This window comes from Acomys russatus, chromosome 26 (genome assembly GCF_903995435.1).
Source record: "Acomys russatus chromosome 26, mAcoRus1.1, whole genome shotgun sequence".
NCBI classification, from domain to species: domain Eukaryota; kingdom Metazoa; phylum Chordata; class Mammalia; order Rodentia; family Muridae; genus Acomys; species Acomys russatus.
The window spans coordinates 12,327,454-12,352,453 of NC_067162.1; the positions used below are offsets into that span (position 1 = coordinate 12,327,454).

At 42.8% G+C, this 25,000-nt stretch overlaps 1 protein-coding gene across 2 annotated transcripts in view; it reads left to right on the plus strand.

Annotated features, from left to right (window-relative positions):
* The window catches only part of Phkb (phosphorylase kinase regulatory subunit beta), a 201,128-nt gene that overhangs the window by 122,530 nt on the left and 53,598 nt on the right, over nt 1-25,000 (plus strand). For both annotated transcript variants that reach the window (XM_051169047.1, XM_051169048.1), the window contains exon 14: nt 2,136-2,230. In XM_051169047.1, coding sequence (XP_051025004.1) covers nt 2,136-2,230 — 95 coding nt within the window. The remainder of the gene's footprint in view (nt 1-2,135; nt 2,231-25,000) is intronic.

Consider the following 25,000-nt stretch of genomic DNA (forward strand, 5'->3'; position numbering starts at 1 on the left):
CATCTGGCGTGTTTCATCTCTGTGAGAAGCGTGTGTGGTAAAGTGTCACTGGGTCGAAGGCTCCCTCTATGTCTGAGCACTCTGAGCGGCTTCCAGACTTTCCAATGCGGAGCCATGGTTTTGCTCTCCTGCCAACAACTCAGGGGGTTCTGCATTCTCTACGTCCTCACTGACTTTTGTTCTTAGCTGTTTTGAGCTGTTGTTTTTAATGTTACAGGTATCTTGATGGATGTGAATTGGTATCTCATTTTGGTATTATTTAGCATTCCCAAATTATTAATGCTGTTAAGCAAGATCTCTTGTGTTTATTGGTAATTTCTTTGGAAGAATGTCTATTCAGATATGTGGCTACTTTTAAACTGAGTTTTCAGCACTGTTGACTTATAAGAGCTCATTATGTATTCTAGATATGTCATTTCAGGAACATAATTTGATATTTCTACCATCCACTGTGCTATTATTTCACCTTACTAGCAGTGTTTTTTGAAGCACAAATGATATAACGTTTAGGAAGTGTAAGTCAGAAAGATTTACTTCTAACACACTTGCAGTTTAGCTCGATGTGTGTCTTTTTTATTTATTTTTACTTTGTATATGTAGTCTGTTCCTGAGTTTCAAAACTTTCCCTGGAACAACATATCAACATATACAAACAATAATTTTGTGTTGATACGTTGTTTTATAGTAATTGATATTTTGATATTAAGCTATCTTTGCTTTAGTTTGGTAAATCTTATGTGATTCCTTTATATGTTATTTGACTTGCTAGCGTTTTTTAAAAAAAACTTGTGTATATATATCCATAGGGATTTGGGTTTATATTTTCTTTTAATTTGGCAGTTGTGAACTAGAAAATGCGTATAAGCCCTTTTATAACTTCAAAGTTTGTAAAAGATTGATTTTAATTTTTCTTTAACTTTTTGGTTCACATCATTAGTGAAACCATCCTTTTTTGTATATGTATGAATGTGAGTGTGTATGTGTGTGTGTTTTGTATGTATATATGAAGGAGCATGTGTATGTAGGTGTGTGTGTGTGTGTGTGTGTGTGTGTGTGTGTGTGTGTGTGTGTGTGTGTGTGTGTTTAAAGTCTCAATCACTTTACCTTTATATAAATCTGTCCGGTTGCTTTTGTGTGTGCCTCTTGAGCCAGTTTCCATAGTTTGTGTCTTTCCGGGTTACCTCGCATGTGGATGTATGTTTGTTTGTTTGCTGTCTGGTCGCACTTAGGTCGGCATTAATGCTCCCACTCCAGTCTTTGAATGTTTCTCGCTGTGACTCTCTGCTCTTGCTTGTTTATTCAGGTCAGGACGGTTTAGCCACGTCTCAGTGCCTTTTTCAGCTTCTCGTGAGCCTGGTTTCTATTTGCTATTCTCTTGTTTCCCTGCATTCCGTGACGTTTATTTCCTCCTTTATCATTTCTTTTCTTTCTCTTTGGATTTAGCTTTGCCCTTCTCACCCAGCATCTGAAGATGGGAAGTTAGGGCAGTGTTGTATAGTTTAACTCTATTTAATATGTACATAAATGGTCACCATTTCCTCATTACCAGCACTTTCTACATTCCCTAAAATTTTAGTGTGTTTATCTTCGTTCATCTCATCAAAAGTACACCGAGGGAAGTTTTTCTCCCCTCCCCACCTCCTCCTCCCGTGTTGGGACTAGAACCATGCACAAACTAGCAAATACTCTATAAACCTGGCCCTGAGCTGGGTACTGTGGTGCACGCCTATAATCCCAGCACTCTGGAAGGCAGAAGCAGGCAGATCTCTGTGAGTTCAAGACCAGCCTGGTCCACAAAGCAAGGCTAGGACAGCCAAGGCTACACAGAGAAACTCTATCTTAAAAATCAAACAAACAACCTGGCCCTATGAGTATTTTCTAATTTTCCTTTCATTTTTAGTTTGACCACTGGTTATTGATGAGACTATACTTTCTGTTGTTTTAATTGTTGTATTTATTTTATGATCTTGTACATCTTATTTCTCAGAGAACATGCTATTAGAAGATGTGCATTTTTCTCTTGTTGAGTGAAATGCCCTAGAGCCTGCTCTTTTGCCTGTGTTGGGTGTCTGGTGTTTTGTGCTTGTTCATGATGTCACTTGCTTTCTTTTTTTTTTTTTTTTTTTTTTTTTCAGCTGAAGAGTTAATCAGTCCTAAAGACATTGACCCTGTGCAGCGCTTTGTCCCACTCCAGAACCAACGAAATGTGAGCATGAGATATTCCAATCAGGTAAAGAGACATTTTAATTCTTAATTTAGACTTACCCAAAGACATTTAAAAGTTCATTAAAGGGGAACTTTTATTCACAATGTGTTTTTCTTGCTCCTTTTGTGGGAAAGACTTCTTTGTACTTACGATTAAGTTGTGGTGAAAGGCTACATACTGATAATGAAACAAAAAAGTGTCTTCTAGGCAAGCATTTCCAGAGTGAGGTGATCTCAGAAATCGTGGATGCAGTACGTGTGGTTTGCACCACGAGAGACATGTTACGGGAGGGAAGACGGGGGAGTGTGGAGGGAGGAGGCCTGGTAAAGATCCCTGTGCCTGATGTCTCCTGTGTTTCCCTGACAGGACTGTATAACTGGAAAGGGTTGTTCTCGGTGCATTGTGACATGTTCTGGGGAGGAGTGGTTTTTAAATTCTTCTGTTTACGAGCTGTGGGTTTAGACTGTGTTGTGTCAATATACTCCAAAGTGTTTGCGGTATCAGCAAGATTGATGTTGACTTGAGCAAACCCTCAACTATTAAATGATACCACTAAGGAGGACTGTTAAAATGAAGATGTTGTAGGTTGTGGAAACGCCTGAGGAGAAAAGAAATGAACCCGAGTGTGTGCCTGGGTTTCCAAGCAGTTGACATGCATTTAATAAAAGTGGCATCAGCGCTTGCAGTCGATATGCTCACAAATCCAAATGCTTATTTTATTTTTAAAAACGGCACACATGCACACATATGCATGTGCGCACACACAAAATGGATAAATGAATATTAAACTTTTTTTAAAAAAAGAGCACAAAAGCTTTGTGTTAATATGAGATAAGAAAATTTTGCTGGCCTATTAGCCCCTGTAAGGTAAGGATCTGGCCTTTCTTTTAGGCCGTTGTGTCTCTCCAGCATGCAGCCTGTGTCTATGTGAGGCATTCAGGTTTACTTAAGACATATAAAGGGAGGAGTCTATCTAACTCTGTATTACCCAGTGCCAGCACTCACTATTTTCAGACAGTGTGTACATTCAGACTGTCATTTACATGGTATTTTATGTACTTGGCCTAGTTCTCTAGAGTGAGAAAATATTAAGCCTTTTAGATTAAGATGTAGGAGCAGGAGACAGAGCTACAACGCGTGTTTTAGCTATGGGGCTAGCAAAATTACCCATTTTTTCTTTCTTGACATATGTAAGGCAGGTTGCAGACTATCTGCGAGTCACAGCACACGATATACTTGCAGTTCTTTCTCTCCTACTCAAGAAAGTGTCTTCAGTGCACAGAACAGTAAGAGTAAACTGTAGAGCGGGTTTACCACTAACTGTTCATAACAGACTTACTTTCTAACATTGCTAGAGGACAATGTGTGACGAGCCTTCTGACGCGGCAACTTCTTAGCTAAGCGGCGTGCTCTGGGCTGAAGCCTGGCTTCCTCTCAGCAGCAGTAGCAGAGTGTGTCCACCTGTGCAGCACTGAACACCTTCTGAGAGGGACAGAATGCTGCTGGGAACTAGGACCGCCCTCTCATGAGCAGCCTGGCTGAAAACGAGGTCCTCTTGCTGCTTTCTCAACCGTATTAAACACTCTAGGGCCGAGTACAGTGAGCTGGTGAAGTACAGGGGTTAGAAATAAGAGCCGAGATTTAGCTCATCTTTGGTTTGTGGCTGGGTTGTGACCGGCCGTGTTGCACTTCCTGAGTAAAGGTCTCTGGGGATTGTCCCGGTGCTTTAAATTCTGCTGGCTCTTGCAAAAGCAAATAAAGATTAGTGAAATCCAGATGACGCCTAAGAGGGGAAATTTGCTCCCAAGGAAGGCGTGTCGAGAGGTCTCAGCTCCACCTCTGGCTTTCACAGGTCACTAGAGGCCACAGAACTTGGAAAGTTGCTAGGCACATAGGTAGAGTTCAGCACAGGGAAAGTGTGCTCAGTAAGACCTTCAAAGGGAAAGGCACCTTGGGCAAGTGCTGTGGAAACTGGCACAGAGAGAGATAGTAACTCAGCAGTGTACAGCAACTCCACAGAGATAGTAACTCAGCAGTGTACAGCAACTCCACATAAGAAGGATGCTCAGATGTGCTTGCCCATGACTGTTCCTGAGTTTCAGTCATGCACACAGGCACTGGTCTGTAGTGGAAGTTTGGATTTCTTGTAAAACTCAATTATGTAAATACGTTTTTGTTTTAATCCCAAGTGTGGGATATGGGGCTGCTCTTAGTTTGTCCACAGCTGTTAACTATGGTTGCCTTGTGCTGGCTCAGAAAGGGGCATGACCTTTGCCAGCTGTAGATCGTTTCATTTTGAAGACTCTGAGAGGGTATAGATGCCAGAGCACTGAGAGGAAAAGGGGGGCTCTGAGAAAGAAGAAGGCTGCTGATGCTGACCCCTGCTGCTCCTGGTGGCTGTTGATGGAGTTTGACAAGAAGAAGTTGGAGAGATCCTGAAACGAGGATTGGACCTGCCCCAAGGCTGACCCTAGCCAGCCAGAGTAGTAAAGAGACATACTCTGCCCCTCCCCCTCTAACCGGCTTTCTCTCCTACCTAGTGGTGGGGGGTGTGGAACATATTAGGGTGGATAAGGGTTGTAGGTAGGGACATAAGAAACCCAAATAAAATAAAATAGAATGTACATTGTACTGGTCTCTCCAAGGAAAACCAAGTGTTGAGTATAAATCAGAGTGTCTGAGCAAACTGATTAGAATCTTTTACATTTTCACAAGTATTTTTAACTTCTTTGTAATTTTTCATTATTATTGACATTTGGTTAAAGCTAGAATTTTAATTATTTGTCCTGGAGTAACAAGTTGCTATACCCTGTTGCTGTTTTAAGTATTCTTTACCTTTTTGCTCCAAGTCTACTTTCAGTCATGTTGCAATTTCTACTAGTTCATCCTTACTATTCTTGATACTTTAAAAAAAATCTATTGTAAATAGTCTATTAAATGTCAGTAGTCAAAAAAATTAGCTATTAATTGAATAAAAAAATTAACTCTTTATTTTGAAAGAAATAAAGAGCCATAGGAAATGACAGAGAAAGTCACAGAGTTTCTATGAAGCAGCCCTCAACCTCCTGCAGTGCCAGCAGCTTGTCTGTTGTTATTAAACAGTATGAAAAACAGAAAGAGAGTACTGGTGGGGGCTCTTGAGCTCTCTTTTTCCCAGTTGCACCCTCAGGTGTCTGTGGTGCTCAATCTGCTTTACACACAGGAAGCTCAGCATCCCTGAGGGTCACATGGGCACCCAACAGGTGTCTGTGGTGCTCAATCTGCTTTATACGCAGGAAGCCCAGCATCCCTGAGGGTCACATGGGCACCCACCGGTGTCTGTGGTGCTCAGTCTGCTTTACACGCAGGAAGCCCAGCATCACTGAGGGTCACATGCGCACCCACAGGTGTCTGTGGTGCTCAGTCTGCTTTACACGCAGGAAGCCCAGCATCCCTGAGGGTCACATGGGCACCCACAGGTGTCTGTGGTGCTCAGTCTGCTTTATACGCAGGAAGCCCAGCATCCCTGAGGGTCACATGGGCACCCACAGGTGTCTGTGGTGCTCAGTCTGCTTTACACGCAGGAAGCCCAGCATCCCTGAGGGTCACATGGGCACCCACAGGTGTCTGTGGTGCTCAGTCTGCTTTACACGCAGGAAGCCCAGCATCCCTGAGGGTCACATGCGCACCCACAGGTGTCTGTGGTGCTCAGTCTGCTTTACACGCAGGAAGCCCAGCATCCCTGAGGGTCACATGCGCACCCACAGGTGTCTGTGGTGCTCAGTCTGCTTTACACGCAGGAAGCCCAGCATCCCTGAGGGTCACATGTCACCGCAAGCCTTTCTTTTTGGAACCATGCTTGCTCTGTTTCTTTTTGCTGCAGTGCTAGCCCCTGGGGCCACCAATACGTTTCCTCTTTTGTGAGTTATAATTTTTTTCACCTCAAGAATGTCATATAACTGAATATTTATATTCAGAGAGCACAGTGAGAAGGTAGATAGTGAGGTAAGCACAGCATATCATTTTGTACTTTAATAAAGTTTTAAATCAAATTTGTAGTTGAATAGGAATGAGCACAATCAGTGTCCACAGTGAGAATAATTAAATACTCACAACGCTCACAGCATGGCCTTCCTCTACAAGGCAACAGTGACATAAACTAGGCGTAGTCATCTCATGGAGCCCAATACACACGCACACACACACACACACAACAGCTGCATAGTCTTACAGAGTGTGAAGTTACACATTTAATGAGAAAAGCCAGTCCTCAAAAATACTTTCTCAATATTTTGTAAACTGCCTTGACACTATCCATGGATTGGATGGGTCTTCCAGCCACCGTTTTCAGAGTTTCCCTTTGTCGAAGGTCATTGTTATGTTGCCTTCAGTCCTGAGGTGCAGCTGGGGAGTAGAGAGTTGGATACAGGATTCCTGGTTGATAGCCTCCACAGCTTCAAGTGAGGAATTCTGTCTGTTAAAATTTATGTTCATTTCAGTTGAGAAGCTGGACTGGACTGCACGGCGCTCTCTGTTGTGGTCCCGTGCCCTGCCCCTACAGGGAGAGAGAGGGCTTTGTTTTGTTCTTGTGGCTGGGTCTGTCTGTGGCTTCGGGCCCACCAGCCTCTCCAGGGCCCAGTGAGTGCAGGGCCTCAGAGTCCCACTTTACCACCATTAGTCAGACTCTGAGATGTCCAGGCAGCCCAGCCTGCCACCTTAGCCGTGATGTCCAGGCAGCCCAGCCTGCCACCTTAGCCGTGATGTCCAGGCAGCCCAGCCTGCCACCTTAGCCGTGATGTCCAGGCAGCCCAGCCTGCCACCTTAGCCGTGATGTCCAGGCAGCCCAGCCTGCCACCTTAGCCGTGCTCAGAGCCCTTTAGAAGTACCTCGCTAGGGCACCTTGTTCCTACTTCCAGGATTTTTTTTTTTAATGGGTAATTTATAAGTATTTTAATGAGAAAAAAGAGGTTTGACTTTTCTTCAGAATTATTTTTTAAAACATGTAAAAGTATTTTTTGTAAGAGCTCAACATACAATTTATACCTCATACAATTCACTAATTTAACCTACCCAATTCTACAGTTTTACATTATCTGCTAAAAATCAATTTTACTTTTTATTCCCTCATAGAACAAAACCCTGCACTTTTAGTCACTCCTCTTTCTCAGTGTTATCCTGTCTCTGCCCTTGAAAACTTTGGGTGGTTTTGCCTCTTTGTGCAATCTGTAGTGTTTCATGTCTGGCAGTTTCTCTCAGCATAAGGTTTCCAAGATTCATACCTGTGACAGCACTTAATAGCACTCATTCCTTTGATGGAAAGACAAACGCCATTTTAGGCATATGGTACGTTTTGCTTGTGAGTGTATGAGTTGTTCCTAAGCTTTGGCCATTATGAGTAATGGTGCCGCCAACCTCCAAGCGCAGTCACGCGCCTTCATGTTTTTGGCTAAATATCTAAGAATGAGATTACTGGATCATACGCTAAGCTCCAGTTGAACTCTTGGGGAGCTGCCAGGTTTCTTAATGTGATGACACTGTGTTGCATTTCCCCCGGTGTGCAAGGGCTCACATTCTTCCACGTTCTCACTGACTTTTATTTCCTGGACTCTAGGATGCAGGGGTTGTGAAGTTGTATATGTGTTTGATTTTCATTCCCTTAGTTATAAAAACTAATTGTATTTTTTATATGTTTGCTGGCAGTAGAGATACAGAAATTCTTTATATGTCCTAAATTGCTCCTTTATATGACTGTCACCATCTCTCCCATTCGGAGGACTGTCATTCCTCTAACTGAGTGTCATTCAAAGCACACACATTTTAAATTTTGATGAAACCTGTTTTCCTTTTTCAATTACTTTTGCTTCTGGTCCTGTCTAAAACCTATGTGACTTAGGCCTACCTTTTTTTCCCTAAGGATTCTGCAGTATTGGCCCTGAAATGTAGGTGTGGGACCCACTTCTGCCTAGTTTTTATGTCTGATGTGAGGAAGGACCCTCCCTTCTCTCTTTGCGTGTGTATCTCCAGTTGTTGTCACTTGCTGAACCTTAGCATAACTTCTAACGTGCATACGTTTCTAAATAGAGTAAATATATACAATGTTCATCATTTTATCCATTCATAAAGCCAGTAGTCTGTTGGCTTTAAATATGTTGACGACATGTTGTACCCACTGCCACTGTCCATACTAAAATCTTCTTAATAATCTCCAGCCCCAACAAAAGCCAAGCTCATTTAGAGGCCGCCGCCTTCGCCCTCTGTCTCCCTCCTCCCCAGGTAAACCTAGCTGTACTTTCTGTCTCTGGATTTTCAGATAATGTGGGCAGAATCACAATAGTCATTCCTCTGTTTCTTGTTCATGTCACTGAGCACAATTTCCAGAACAATTTTGTATTATTGTGGTGTTCCCATTTCTCCCTGGTAACTATTTTGCTGTGTGCCTGGAGTGATGTATTATCTAATTGTTTATAATATAACATGTGCTGAGTATTCTCAGACAATTAAGTAGTTTTCTCCCCAATAAGAAGTGGAAAATATGATTGGGAGCTGTTTTTGCTGTTGTTGTTTTGTTTTGCTTTTTTGTTTTCTTTTCTGGCTAGCCTCATTCACGAGCCTGGTGTCTGGTAGGAAGCAATCCAGACTCACACCACTCTGCCCTTGACAAATGCTGGACTATGAAGGGTGCTCTTTGACGAAGCTTCTCTCAGGACTGGAGGCAGTATCAGCCTGTTTGTTTAATGTTATGCAAGCAACCTCCTGCTGTATAGCTGACTGGCTTTCTGTAGAGCTGGCGACTCTAACCTTCCTCAGTCCTAGGTTGTTCTCACTTCTTCCACCTGTACTCGGTTGTCCCTGCACAGTGCCCCTCCAAGGTCACTCGCCTGGTGGCTCAGCTGTGCCGGCATCACCAGGGTGTCACTCTCAAATCTAGAATTGCTCGCAAGATTTGACTTGATATTCCTCCTTCCTGCACTTCTGTTGCGGTCCTCTATGGCCAAGGTTCTCGGTGAACTTGGAGTAATTATTTGAAGGTAGCTTGTGAGGTATTAGGGAGCAGCCAAGTGGCTGGAAGACCATCTGTGCAGGATGTTGAGTTTATTCCATGCAAAAGTGGTTATAGGGCCTCCTAGTTTAGTATGTAAATTATATAGCACTTCTCGGACTGAATTTACAGCTCTTCCCCCCTCTAAATTCTTCTAGAAATTCTATTCAGTATTAAAAGATTTATTAATCTTGGATGACTTAAGGACATTTGCATGTGGCTCAATTTTCTTTGGATTGGTTTATCAATATGGCCTCAAATAGTTAATCAGTTTTAGATATAATTTCTACTCAGAGAAACAAAACAAGCTAACTGTTCACTTGACAAAAAAATAAGGTGTTCACATGGGACCAAAAAGCTAAATTTATTAACCTATGTGTATGGGAGTAAATTTTCATAGAGCATAGAAATTCTTATGATTATTATAATAAAACAGACTAAGGTAGTTAAGGCATCTAAAATGTTTCTGAAAACCCAAGCTGACTATGCCAGGGTCATGCAGAGTTAGCGTCAGATATTCTCTCTGTAGTCTCAAAGAAAATGTGAATCTCTTATCAACACTATTTGGACCAGAGCCTATTAAAAAAATTAAATACCTTGATCAAAAACTTCCAGAACTAAGAAAGTTGAATTGCATGTTTAAAGAGAGCTTTTAATAACATCATTCTAATTAACCTGCTGAACTTATTAAAATTAAGTCTCAGGAATAAGCATTATATTTAATAAAATATTTCATGTGTAAGATGAAGATTTCTATTAGTCATGCAGGAAGTCTACTAGAGGATAAGTAGATCCCACTAAGAAAGTAAGAGTCATGGTCTGAAATAAAGACACAGTGAGTAGTAGGGCCTGGGCCTGGCTCAGCAACCATTTCTGACATCTACCCTGGGAGCAGAAAAGCACTGAGTGTCCTCATGGATCCGTGCATGAGCTTTACTTGCAACCCCCTTTTTTTTTTTTTTTTTTTTAATTTATTCTTGTTACATCTCAGTGTTTATCCCATCCCTTGTATCCTCCATTCTTCCCTCCCTCCCACTTTCCCATTATTCCCCTCCCCTATGACTGTTCCTGAGGGGGATTACCTCCCCCTGTATATGCTCTTAGGGTATCAAGTCTCTTCTTGGTAACCTGCTGTCCTTCCTCTGAGTGCCACCAGGTCTCCCCCCTCCAGGGGACATGGTCAAATGTGAGGCACCAGAGTACGCAACCCCTTATTTTTATCTGGTCTGTCTGTCTGTCTGTCTGTCTCTTTCTCTCTCTCTCTCTCTTTCTCTCTCCCTCCCCTCCTCTTCCTCCTCCTCCTCCTTTCTTTTCTTCCCTCCCTCCCTCCCTCCCTTCTTTTTTTTTTTTTTAATCCCAAAGGATGCATTTTAGTCACAGGAACATGTTGGGGGGAGAAAGTCAGAATGTACTTAACGGCATTATGTACATATATACATTGGTCTGTGCTAAAAATACATATTTGTTGAATTTTTGTATTCCTAAGGGAGAAATAGAATTCCTGCTTTGTTTTCTTAAAATATACATATATAAAGTTCTGTATGAAGTCAGACATGGTGGCACATACCTTTAATCCCAGCAGGTATGTACTCAGTGAGTTCAAGGCAGCCCTAGAGTGCATAGTGAGACCTTTTGTGGCAATGCAATATTCTAAAAAATGTCTCCTATTTTATAAGAGACTGAAACATTTGCTGTAACTAGAGTTAATAATATACACTGGGGTCACTTAAGATTCAAGACTACTCTCCTACTGTGTCCCCAGCCTGCTTTTTATCTTGCATATTTTTTGAGACAGGTCTTTTCCTATCTTGCCTCGGCTGTCCTGAAACCCAATATATACACCAGGGTGGGCTCGAACTCACAGACATCCACCTGCTTCTGCCTCCCGAGTGCTGGGATTAAAGGCGTGTGCCACCAGGCCAGCCTCAACCTATTTGTCTAATCTTCCTTAAAAGAGCAGTGTAACAATCCACTTACTTTACTTGCCCTTGTCATCCGTTTTTATACCCTTAGTTAGCACTCTGTTGTGATCTTAAGTTATGTACTCTTCCATGCTCCTGGCCCAGAGTAATGAATGTGTAGCATTTGCTGAAAGGAAAAACAAACAAAAAAACAGAAGTTGAAAGCAACCTTCCAATATGACAAAATAGCTACCATAAATGGGTAATGTTGAACACATTTGGATATTGCTTCATAAATAATGATGCTTGTAATAGCATTTGTCATGGGGTCTTTGGAGGTCAGTGATTTAACACCTCATAGAACTGTTGAGGATTTCTGATAAGTATCTCCATCCTTCCCTGCGTAATTCTGTGCTGTTCATAAAGACAGGGTGTAGCCCTTTGTCAGGGACACACACCCAGAGATGGGGACAGAGATTCACAAGACAGCTGTCAGACAGGCACAGATTCCAACTCATATAGCAGACAGACAGAGGACGGGGGGGGGGGGGGGGGGGGCGGGGGGGCGCAGGAACGTGAAGCAGAGAACTCAAACCTGGACTTACTCTTGGTTAAGCAACACAAAGGGAAATGCGCTCTTCTTTTTTAGTTAATCGCAGATCATTGATATGTTCAACTCACTACAATCTTGTCTTAAAAACATTCTCTCTGAATTGCTTTTCTGAAGATTAAGCACCGCGTGGGTGTACATGTGTGTAGGAAGTGACGTGGTGTGGTCTTGGCATCATATAAGCCTAGCCTACCTCTTCTATTTTAACTATGGCCTTGAACAATTTAATCACTTTAAGCCTTTCCTTATCTACTAAATAGAAATGATAACTCCTGACCACAGTGTCACAAATGACAGTGTATATAAATTTAAGAAAATATGCCATACATTGAAAGAGCTAAATAAGTATTAGTTTTTAAATTTTATTTGAAATTGCATATTTGCGAGATGAGAAAAATCTTGATCAATCTGGGAGAAAATGTTATATTTACAAATATACATATATATACATACACACATATATGTGTGTGTGCGTGTGTGTGTGTGTGCATGTGTGTGTGTGTGTGTGTGTGTGTTTTCTTATTTTGTGGTTTTAGCCTTATTGGGTAGTCAAGTTTTATATTCACTGACACGTACTCAATACCCAGTTACCTGCTATATTACTTTTATAAAATACTTCAAATGTGCAATGCTTCTTTATTTGACCCTTTAGCAAGTGCTTTAATCACTTTTGTGTTTTTATGACAAAGTAACAGGAAAGGCAGCCAGCCTAAGGAAGGAAAAGTTTATCTTGGCTCACAGTTTGAGGAAACTGCCCATCAAAGAAGGGGGTGTGGCAGAGAGCCCACTGGAGCTGTGGTGGCATCATGCCCTGCGTCTGGTCACATTTCATCCACATTCATGAGGAGAAACAGATGAAGGCCAATTGCAGCTTCCTTTCTCCGGTCTCCTTCCTATTTAGTCCTGGACTCCAGCCCATCTGATGGTGCTCCCCACAGTCAGGGAGGGTCTTCTCCACTTAGTTAAAGCTCTCTGGAAGCACCTTCAGAATGCGCAGGAGTGTGTCTTCTTGGTGATGCCAAGTCAGGCCAAGCTAATGGAGATGAGCCATCACGTTCCCAGGCATTGTTAATCGTTCTTACTTGACAGTTTGGTCCTAATAGAAGCCACTGTATTTTTTCTGTAAAAGTGCTTCTATAGCATTTCAAAACTACGGATGTGACCTGCACTATATTAGATAATTTCTGTTTACTCGATACTCTGCTATTCCTGTTTTGTTGTTGTTGTTGGTGGTGGTGGTGGTTTTTTGTTTTGGGGGGTTTTTTGTTGTTGTTGTTGTTTTGTTTTTCAAGACAGGGCTTCTCTGTGTAGCCTTGGCTGTCGAGGACTCGCATTGTAGACCAGGCTGGCCTCGAACTCACAGGGATCCACCTGCCTCTGCCTCCCGAGTGCTGGAATTAAAGGCGTGCACCACCACTGCCTGGCTACTCTGCTATTCTTAAATAAAATAATTTATAATATCACCAATGAAAGCAAGGCAAGAGATTATCACACCATTTAAATGTATAGTTATATAAAAATTATAAAAATGAAAGTCATTCTCAGGACACTTACCTAGAATGTATTCTCGGATCTAGAATTGGAGATGTGGTTTTATTTTGGTTTTTCTTTCTCTCTTTCTTAAATGCTTGTATAAGCCATTAAGCTACTCATCTCTGTAACAGAAGAGGAATTATTTTTCTCCTTTCATTAAGAAAATTCCAAATCATGTCTGACATCCTTGGGCTCACTGCCTGAATCACATTATAGACCTTCTATTATGCTTTTCAGGAGGTTGACATTGAAACTGAAAGAGAAATGACCTCTCTAAAGTCACGCAGGCAACAGGTAAAAGGCTGTACCCCAGGCAGACTAACTTGAGGCCTTCTGAGCTATGGTGGGAGATGTGAGTTTGATGTCATTCTCCTGTGTCATCAGCTCTGCTCACGCACCTGTGATAAACGGCCACCAGCAGCTGATGGTGCTTCTGCAGTGAGGGAGTAAGATACTCAACCAGCAACCAGGAGAATAAAGAGCAACACACGTTCTGTGCTTTGTTTGTTGTCCTCCTAACTGGGGAAGTGTCCTGTTTACTCTGGCTTTCTAAGAATGCAAGACATTTGCCTGTAATTTATTATAAGTTTATAATATTTGGAATAAATGTTGTCGTTGCCTTTTTCAAATGATGAGTGACGATTTGAGTTGGTAAAGAATTGTGGGTAATATTAAGGAAGCTCCACCCTCATGAGGTTGAGAACATTATTATTTTAGGGTATGTTCAGCTTGATTTATTATTTCATCTGTCAGTTTTCTTTAATCTCTTTGTAATTAAGATTTTATTTATACACATGTGAGCCACTATTTTAACTTACACATGTTTTTTACATGTTTTAGTTTCACTAAAATATTAGCTCTGCATGTTGACATTTTGATTTGGTTCGGATCTGGCTTATTTATTGTCCTCTCTCAGATTACATTATTTTTGTTATATTCATGCTCATAAGTATGGGGTTATAAAGATCTAACTTTAATACCTAATAATATTGTTTTTTGAAAATCATTTAGACGCTAGAAAGGCACCAGCCAAGGACAATGCATGTTCAGAGGACGCCCTGTTCCATTGTAACCGAGAGACTGCCGATTCTCCACGTGGAGGCGAGGGGACTGCTGCTGAGCCTCTGACATGCATTCTGGTGCCCATGATTTGGTCACTGCCCCTCGGCAAGATGGCCTAGCAGGCAGGCAGAGGAAGGGGTGCAGGCTATCCAGATGAGACCTAATAGGCTGTCGCCAGACAGTTGGGGTAGGAGTCCCCCCCATCAGAGGTCTAGGGGAGGTGAGTAGGGAGGGAGGGTAGGAATGGGAAGATAAGAGGGAAGGGATAACAATCAGGATGTAATGTGAATAAATTATAATAAAATATTCATAAAAATGTTAAAGAACCTAGAAAGGTACATATTCATGCAGCTCACAGAATTTTCCTATAACCTCAGGAATCTGCTTATTTTGTTTAGAGCCTTCGTGTTTCCCAGCATGATTTGCGCTGCTCTTCTACTGTGGGAGCCTGAGGTTGTTTACAAAGGCGCCATTGGAAGGGACTGTGGTGGCTGGTTGTGGCCCTTCCCTGCTAGGTGGTCAGCCTAAGAGCAAATCACATGCTACTGCACAGCGGGGGGCCTTTCTTGCACTTCTTAAAGTTATTAAAGGTGAAAGGCAGAGCTTTAAGTTCTCAGGAAGGTTTATGAAGCAAAATTCAAAGTGGACTAGGACGTCCTAGTGTGCACTGAGACCCTGCCTCTAGTTGTGAGCCGTGTTCCTTCTGTCCTGAGAAGGTTAGGAAAGCCCCTTGGCCAGGCAGGCACTGCCTTGTCCTCTCACCCAGCGTGGTGCACATGCGTGTGGAGGCTGCAAGACAGCCTGCAGGACAGGCCTCACACTTTCCACCACATGTGCCCTGTGGGTCCAGTCAGGGCACCATTTGGCAGCAAGCAGCTTGCTGGCCTTTTCCTTCATATGGATATTTATTTTTTTATGTTTTATTTTTTATGATTCTCTCTCTCTCTCTCTCTCTCTCTCTCTCTCTCTCTCTCTCTCTCTCTCTCTCTCTCTTTCTCTCTCTCTCACACACACACACACACAAATAGTTTTTAATATAAATTTCATCAAGCCTCTTCACTGTTTGAAGTCGGTTACCAGCTTTCTTCCCGTTGAGGTTAGAGATGACTAACTGCCTCACCGTTGCCACACTTTGCCACCTGCTGTGCCATTGTCACATTGTTCTCCTCAAATACTTAAAACCTTCCTACCTAAGCGCCCTTCCTATGCTGTACCTTTCACCTACCACGTTCTTTACTAGAACTTTGTGTAGCGCGTGCATACACATACATACACACATGTGCACACATACACACGTACATCACACCCACATGCACACCCATACACATGCACGCACGCAGGCACGCGTATACATGCACACACACATGCACTCACACATACACACATGTGCACACAAACACACATGAACATCTGTGTACACACACACACACACACACATTCCCTTGTTACCAAGCAGTGATCTGACTCAGTGAAAACTCTAGAACAGGTCAGGCCAGAGCCCTGACTCCTGTTTCTGGGGCTTCTTCCTTCAGTGTCTGTGGAGGCTCAGCCATTTCCCATCTCTAGCACTCAGTTTCTTCATCCATCAAGTCGACTCCTGGTTTTACCATGGAATATATATTTTGGACAAAATATTAGGTAGGATGTCGGCACGCTATAATTGAAAGTTGGGACTCTGGCTGAGACAGGCTATTGTCCTGTGTACTATACAGACTTCTCCCCCCTCTTCCACGTCTGGTACTAGAGGACCTGGCATTCTTTTTTTTTTTTTTTTTTAATCTTTTTTTTATTAATTTATTCATATTACATCTCGATTGTTAGCCCTTCCCCTGTTTCCTCCCATTCTTCCCTCCCTCCCATTTCTCCCCTTCTCCCCTCCCCTATGTCCGTGACCGAGGGAGACCTCCTCCCCCTATATATGCTCTCAGAATATCAAGTCTCTTCTTGGTAACTAGCTATCCTTCCTCTGAGTGCCACCAGGTCTCCCCATCTGGGGGACATGGTCAGAAAAGGGGCACCAGAGTTCGTGTGAGAGTCAGATCTCACTCTCCACTCAACGATGGAGAGTATCATGTTCGTCGGACCTGGCATTCTTGATTCAGACACCAGAGAAATACTTGGGTGGGTAAAGCACACAGAGGGAAGCCCGCAGAGGAGCCGCCTGCCCTCCGTGCTTGCGGCTTTCGCTTTCTACCTCAGGCTTCTAAACCCTGCCCCGTCTGCCCTTAGGCAGCGTTCTATGGGTGTGGCCCATGAAGCCCTTTTAAATGACACAGAAACCCCAGAGTGAAATGACTAGGCTTCTGGAGGTGACTCTTGCCTGTGATACCTCCCACCTCCCACTTACACATGCTTCCTGAGGCCATTCTTTCCCGTTGCTGTCCTATTCTTTTTGCAGTATTTGCCTTTCCCTTTGGTGTAATCAAAGCTGAGGGAACCATGGACTGTGCTCTCCAGTGTGGGCCCTTGTAGCTGCTTTATTGTTATTTCCGGGAAGGAGGCAAGACCATTAGCTGTGTCATTTCTTTCAGATAAGTATAGAGAAGCATCAAGTGACAGTAAGTGCTTTTGAAAGAGGTAAAAACTATTTTAAAAATCAATTTTTTTGTGTCAAAGTTTCTGGTATTCTTCTGTGAGATAATTGGAGCCACTGGAAGAAGTGTCACAGCTTTCCTGGTTTGTTCATTTGGACATTGGAAGTGGCATCTGAGATTCACCAATCCTTTTTTTAAATTCAGTTTTTACTTTCAAATGAAATTGTACAGAATCACTAATCTAATATATAAATATATGGGCTCTTCAGGCTATTTCTCTCTGCCTATCAGCTCTACTCTTAAGCCTTTTAAACATGTCATTTGCCTTTCCTCTTCTTTCTATTGGGCATTTCACGTTGTTGCCATGGCCCAGTTGGCGATGTCAGAACAAGATGCCCTTCATCCCAGGCTGGATGTGCCTGTTTGCTGTGTGGCCCGTTCCTTAGCTCCTGGGGGTCAGCACGATGGTGCTATGTTTCCTATGGAACTGACATGGACAAAGCATCTGCTCAGTTTCTTCAGCTATTGAGGTTTTGCTGCAACTTGTACATACTCATAAGTGTCAAATGCTGGCAAGGCCCGCTGCTGACGGATAACAGCCACTGGTGGGTGTCTGAGACCCCCAGAGCAGAGGAGTCGGGTGCTGCGAGTGCACTGCCCTTGAGGCGAAACTGGCTTTGGGCGTATCTGTTGACTTACTCTTTCCTTCCTCTCTCTGTTACTGTCTTTCTTTCAGTAAAATGCCAGCCACAGTAGATTATTATATGCAATATAGGGATTATTAAAAATGAAACCAATTAGAACAAAGCTCAGCAAAGTGTTGCAGAAATAAAAGTTGTGAGTTTTCCATGCTGAATAGATTATTTAATAGAATTGATTTTTAATTTAATTGCCAAGCACTAAGAAAATATGTTCTCTCAAAAGCAGATTTTTAAAAAATGTGTGTTTTACAGGCAGTACTTGAAGTTATTGTAAAACCTTATACCAAGTAGACAATGGTGGGACTTGACAGCATTCCACGTATCTCCACCGAGGTTGACTTTCCTATAACCACATATGGCTAGTTTATGTATCAGTGTGACTAGACCACAGACTGCCCAGACATTTGGGTAATTATTCTGAGTGTTTTTATGAAGTGTTTCTGAGTGAAATTAATATCCAAATCCAAACACTAAGAAAACCTATTTGCCTCTTCTATTGTGGCTAGACCACACCCAATCAATCTGTTGAAGGTCACAACAGAATAAAGCCAACCTTCTAAGTAAGAGAACGGTTCTCCTAGTGGAACTGCCTGCGACATTAGCTTTGGTTTTTTGTTTGTTTATTTTTTAACTTTTGGGCTCTTCCTAAATATTGAGTCTTCCAGCCTTTGGATTGGGGCTACACTGTCACTTCAGATTCAGATTAGAACTCCTTTATTTGTTTTTGTTGTTTAGTTTTGTTTTTTGAGACAAGGTTTCTCTTTGTAGCCTTGGCTGTCTTGGACTTGTTTTGTAGACCAGGCTGGTCTCTAACTGACAGCGATTCACCTGCCTCTGCCTCCCAAGTGCTGGGATTACAGGCGTGCGCCACCACGCCCGGCTTCAGATTAGAACTCTAGGTACTGTCTCAAGTCTAGCTGTCTCAGGTAGATTGTCTGTTGCTGTGATAAACATCATGACTAAAAGCAGCTTGAGAAGGAAAGCATTTACCTTCACATCACCATCCGTCATGGACATCAGAACAAGGTCCTAGAGATAGGAAATGGATGCAGAGGCCGTGGAGGGATGCTGCTGACTGGGTTGCTTCTCATGGCTTGCTCAGCCTGCCTTCTTATACAACCCAGGACCATCTGTCCAGGAGTGGCACTACCAGTAGTGAGCTGGGCCTCTCATCTCTGTCATTAATCAAGAAAATGCCTGACAGATTGGCCTGTAGGCCCATCGTAGGGAAGCCTGTTTGTTTGTTTGTTTGTTTGTTTTGTTTTGTTTTTCCCAGTTGAGAGCCTTCCTAAATCACTCTAGCCTCATGACAACCAGGACAAAAGCTCGCCACCAACCCTGAACATCTTGGGATTCATTCCGTTTCATATTATATAGGCTATTTCCTTGCAGTGAGTCTCTTTCCCCACTCTGTCCCTTGCCTTGCCGCTCTGCTCTCCATGTGAATGTGCACGTTAGAGTGCTGACTCTCCCGAGAACTCGGGTTTAGTATGAACCACGGTGGCAGAGGCACACAACCTGTGAAGCATATACTATGGCCAACGCCATTTTGGCTTCAGCCTTGATATAACTGCAGCCAGGCTCCGTTCACCCACTGAGACGTGTGACAGGATAAATTCCAGAACCGCTCTCTCAGAGCCATTTCCCTAATTTTTAAAACAAACAGTGTACAACAGAACACTGAAAACACATGGCCTGTAGCAGACTCATGAGACATACTTACATTCTAAACCCCGAACAGAAGACAAAAATAAGCAGTAAAGTAGTAAGACAAATCGTATCAGAAAGCTGTTCTTTGTGTGAGTAAGTTGGTGATGAACTCTGTGTATCTTTCCATGCCATCATCTCGAAATAAGAGCCGCACTCCTCCCATTGCCTTCCTTCTCAGACTCGGGCCTATTGCTCTCTTCTCGTAAGAGTTTTCCCGCGGCTCACTTAATCCAGTAGTAGTGATGCCTTGAGTGAGTTAGGTTGCATGTTTAGCTCCCAAAAGGAAAACTAAACACCTGCTGTTTCACGGTACCACTATGTAAGCACAAATATTTTGGTGATTCTGGTGCAGGAGGTTGGCTTCTCGTAAGTGGTTAAAAATGTGAAACGGTATTAGTCAGCATGGGACAGCTATAAAATAGAATACCAAACAAAATAAGTGTAAAGGCATGCTTTGTGGTCTGTGTGCTAACATGTGAAGAGAACGCCATGAAAGAGAATCAGTAAATGGGGAAAAGCACCCAGGAGTATTCTCTCTTGCCCATGGACGGGTGAGAAGTGCTATGTGGAGAGAGAGCGGGAGAGAGGTTGTTGCCTGCTTGGTAGGCATGGGCCAACTCAAGGAAGAAGCCCGAATGCTCATCGCACTCCCCTGTCTATAAGATGATGGTAAACTAGACCCGTGGAGTTGTGATTTGGAGACATCTCCTGAAAACTATTTATAAGTTAATTTTGTGTGTGTGTGTGTGTCTTATGAGTGAGTTGCCTACTGAAAAGCATTAGGTAAATGGAAGAATGAGGAAAAGTCTGAGGAAACACCCACATTAAGGTTCCTCTGAACACCCTGGGAACTTTATTATTATACTGTTTATTTATAGTTCCCAGGTGCAGCTCTTCTCCTGCTACCACCTTGGCCTGATTTGAGTAATTTAAAACCTGAATCTAGACAGAGGTACACGCACTGTCTTAATTATATCTCAAATGTTGAGTAAGATGAGTTGCAATTTTAATCTAGGTGCTACCCAGCTGATCGGCAAGGCAGTCTGCGAGTGTTCTCCTAGCTACTTAAAAATGGTTAATATTGTAAATTAATGTAAAATGAGTTTGTTATCACCGTGGGAAATGTAAAAACAAGAAGCATCCCGGTTTTATTTATAGACATGAAAGTTTTTAATGGGAATATTTTCAACTGTGGGCTAACATTAATTATCATGATTAATATGATTTGTTACATTGTTTGTAAGAATGTATATACATTTAGTTATTATTTCCTATTGTTAAACATAATCCTGTTTATATTCACAAACATTTTCCATGTATATTTAGGATTCATATATTATAATCAGGAATAGTAAAACATGTGTTTTCTTCCAAACAGTCAAATGACTACCAAGGTATTGTGTCCATTCCTAGTATAAAAATGGTCCTTCCAGTCCGTCATTATATAGACCACTTATAAACATTCCATAAGCTGATAACCTTTCCAACAATGTCCTAATGACATCTGGGATGAGTGTCCAGTGACTGTTTTAGGAACCTGCTCTTGCTAGCAAAGAAGGGAGACAGTGGACACTCTGGTGTTTGGGGCCATCTTGAGAGAAGACTGACTCAAAAGAGCCCGGATGTGAAGAGGCAGAGAAGAGGACAGCAGGCAGAAACTTGAGATGGGCGAGAGTGACCTATATTTCTAGTGAAGTGCTTTAACATAAATAGGGAAGCGAAGGGTGCATCTAGTTTGTAAAGTCCTTTTGAAATGTGCCTTTATTTGGAAGACATTAATTTGATATAGAGAGCGGATGCCCTAAACACTACATAGGGATATCCATTCTCTTACCCAGCATCCTTCTCGGCATTTACTCAACATTTAGCAACCTCCTTCATGCAAGTCATAAGAAAAGTAACTCGGCTATCAACACAGAGGCCAATGTGACACAGAAAGCCTTGGAAGCTGTTGGAACAACACCACATGTGTGTTAGGATTAGTGCTCTGCAAGTCCAGCGTGAGATGTGTGCAGTCATCATAATTGTATTCAGTAGATACTTGGTTTTCGTTTTTAGTTCTTTCTGGATTTATTTTCCCCCATCACTGGGGATTGAGTCTAGGGTCACATGTATGCTGGACAGGTGCTCTATCTTTATAGAGAGGGGGGGTATATCCCCAATCTTGAAGCAGACCTTTGTTATTTCCAGTATATAGATGAGTAAGCAAAGGCTGATTGCGATAAAGGTGACCTCAGGGGGGTCACATGAAAAACAATAGTATAAATATCATTTGGTAATAAATCAAAGTTTGTGAGTATTTTACATGGCCTCATTTTTGCTTTGACCCGCCACGTGTGGTAAACCTAATATTCCCATATTACAGATAAACACTGACTTGAGAGACTTGCCTTGACCGCCTTTTATCAAACAGTCCCGGCAATGGGGCAGAATAATAAACACAAGGTAGCGTGAAGTCTTTGACTCAAGGAGTTACTTGCTGCTGATTGAATAACAATAAATAATTTCTAGAACTGAGAGGACTTCTAAAGTAGACCTAGAGGTGAAGCGGAACAGAGGAGCTGGAGAGACCCTGGGAAAGCAAGTTTAGCTGTAAGAAAGAGAAGACCTTATGAGGAAAGGACCACAGTAGAGCCCATGTGATGAGAAGACATTCATTCAATAAGCTGTAGGAAAAAGCACACTGAGTAACTGCAGCCACTGCCGAAGCCCTGTGATGGGAACACAGCTCCCGTGTTCAAAGAGCAGAGAGAACCCTGTCACCAGCACATGGTGGGAAGGGAACGGGAGGTGAGGTGAGCAGGACCTAGAGCAGGGCCACCCCTACAGCCACAAGAAGCAGCTTGGTTCTTGTCCTATAGGTGACAGGAAAGCATTGGAGAGTTTGTGTGGTACGCATGTGGGGGTGAGGTGGACTATCAGTGAGGACTGATGGATTTACTCTTCTAAAAGACTTGTTGGAAGGCTCTCCTTTCAGGGATCATGTCTGTAGTTTTTTAATACCTGTCTGGAGGATGGAGGCTATGAACAAAGTTAAGGCTGAGGTGGAAAGACCAGTTATTGGACCAAGTACAGGACCTTGGTGTCTTTGAGTAGGATGCCAGTGACAGTGCAGATGGAAAGGTGTAATGTGTGTAGGGTATGTGGGGTGAAGAGGGGCACGCAGAACTATTGGGACTTCTTGTTGAGTTGGCAACATATCAAAGCACACTGTAATGGTATGGGAAATAGGCTAGACTTGTTTGGATCCCAGCCTTGCCATTTAGTGATGTTCATTTGGTTGTGTTAATGTTGTTTTTGTGCTGCTGGGATCAAACACAGAGGCCTCATGCATTCAAGGCATGTGCTCTGCCCTAAGCGATACCTCCATCCCCTGAGAAGGTGTTTATAAAAGTCTACACCCCAGCTTTCTCATCAGTAAATGAAAATTGCTGTAATAACATTCAATAAAGGCATTTCGATGAGTAAGGGATTTAGTACAACTTCCTAATACTTTATATGTGCTAACAATGTTTTAAGTTATTATGGATCATGGGGCTTGAAGAAGGAAATAAAGAACCAAGGTTTTTTCACTGACCAGAGCAAGAACTTTGTATGAATAAAGAATGCTTTAAGAATATATGGAATTGACATTAGGAATTAATAAATATGGGTTGGTTGGTTGGTTTTCCGGGGTAAGTTTAAGGTTCCAGTTAGATGACCAGGATCATGACTGAAGGTGACAAGCTGGGATTCTGTTAGCTTGATTTCTTCAGTCTCCAAAGCTGCCCCTTTTGTGGTCTTGTGAAGGCCGGAGCCTGGCCCTGTCCGACTGCCGGGCTCTGGGTTCCAATTTTGATATTCACTTACTTCCTGTCCTTGGATGTAAGTTTGCTAAAGTTTCTTGGCCTTATTCTGATCTTGAAGGTGGAGATAATAGTTTATTAAGCATTTAAATGATTCTTGTACACAAAGTGGGATTGTGTTAGCTTACACTGAGATACGGTGACCAATTAAATAATTGTAATGAAAGAACCTGGCATGAGGGTGGGGTTAATGGAGAGTCAAATTTTGGAACCTACTTTGGAAGGAACCTAGAGAAGAAAATGTTCATAAAACAAGTAGGTTGTGGGCGCTGGAACTCAAAAGAGAGCCGAGAACTGGAAACAACATGCTTAAAGAATAATTTGAAGCTTCAGCGTGAACAAGGCTTGTGGAGGATGGAAAGGAATGAGATGAATGCTCCCATGTCCAAAGGACCTCAATACGTGGGTCGTCCATCTCGAAAGGCCGAGCAGAGGGAGGTTGCAGACAGGAAACAGAAAGGGGTCGTTTTCAAGTTTGAGAAGAGAAGGATGAGAAGAAAAGTGTTTGAGCCTCCTCAGCCGCTGTAACAGAACGCCGAACACTGGGCAGCTTTTACACAGCGTATTCTCACAGGGCCAGAAGCCGCAGCTCTCGGGGTAGTACACAGGCCAAGTCGGTATCTGGTGTGGGCCTGCATTTTGGTTAAAGCCCCACTCCAGGGTTAGAATTTCAGCAACTGAATTTGAGGGGTAAAGGCAGCAGACATCCATAGCGCTGTATTAAGGAAGATAGCAGTAATTGTTTGAGATATCTGAAATTATTTAGGGAAAAACTAGCCATATATAAATATGCCAATGGCTGATCTACGTGTCTTAGAATGGCGGATCCAGGCTGACATAATTTTCTCTCATCAAAGAGGATCATCTGTCTTGTAGTAGGTGTAAAATAGCTGCATACAGCTGCAGCGATGGCGCCCTTCCTGTGAGTGTTTTCTGTGTCAGATATGTAAAGCACTTTGTTAGCTTCCGGAAGCCTAAGCAGTTCTCTGAGGTAAAGACAAATCCTCTGCAGAAGTGGAGGAAAAAAAAAAAAAAAAAACTGGAAACCACCCCAGTGTCTGTTCAAGTTCCTTAAGTAAGGTGTGGCCGGTCCATAGACTGTAATATACCTGCAGATCAGCTTCCTGTCCTAATTAAGTACCACAAAAGATTATGTCACAGCCCGTGGACTCTGAGCTCCTCAAGGAGGGATGGTTGTATTCAGCTGAAATGTGGTCTGACATGGAGCCTTGTGGATTGATGAGTGCTTGGTCACATGAGTACAGGACTACAGGATGAGAAAGGGAGAGTGGAGGCAGCACGGGGCTGGCAGGAGGAGGAGGAGAGAGGGAGAGAGAGACGGTCGGAAGTTGAAAATACTACTTTGTTAGAGGAAAATATCACATAGAGAGTGCTAATTACCTTCCCTGCTGATAAAGAAGTTGTCAGAGTAAGTTGGCACTCTTTAGAAAATAACGAGGGTTTTTTAATGAGGAAAAAAATTGGTCTGACAAAAAAAAATTGGTCTGACTTTGACAGTGAAAGGAGTGGCGTTGTGGTGGGACTACCCTGTTGAATGCTTTCTGCATGCGCAGTGGACTGAGGGGGAGTGCTGGAGTGGCAGACCCCGCCCCACCTGGTACATGATTGTCAATTCCAACTCTGTGATGTGTTGGCTTTCAGTGCTGTTAGATTTCTTCAGTCAGCTAATGAGCCCTGACCAGGTGCCCATGTGCTTCGAGGTATCGTGGCTGTTTTAGCTCTGAACGCTGTGTAAAAGAAGGTCGCCACTGTCCATGGGGGTCTGTGACGGCTTCACTGTTGAGATGTCCGTATTGAAGTGTGTTTTGACCTGCGGTCTAATGAGAAACCCACAGGCGTCTTTGTCCTGGAGACAAAGA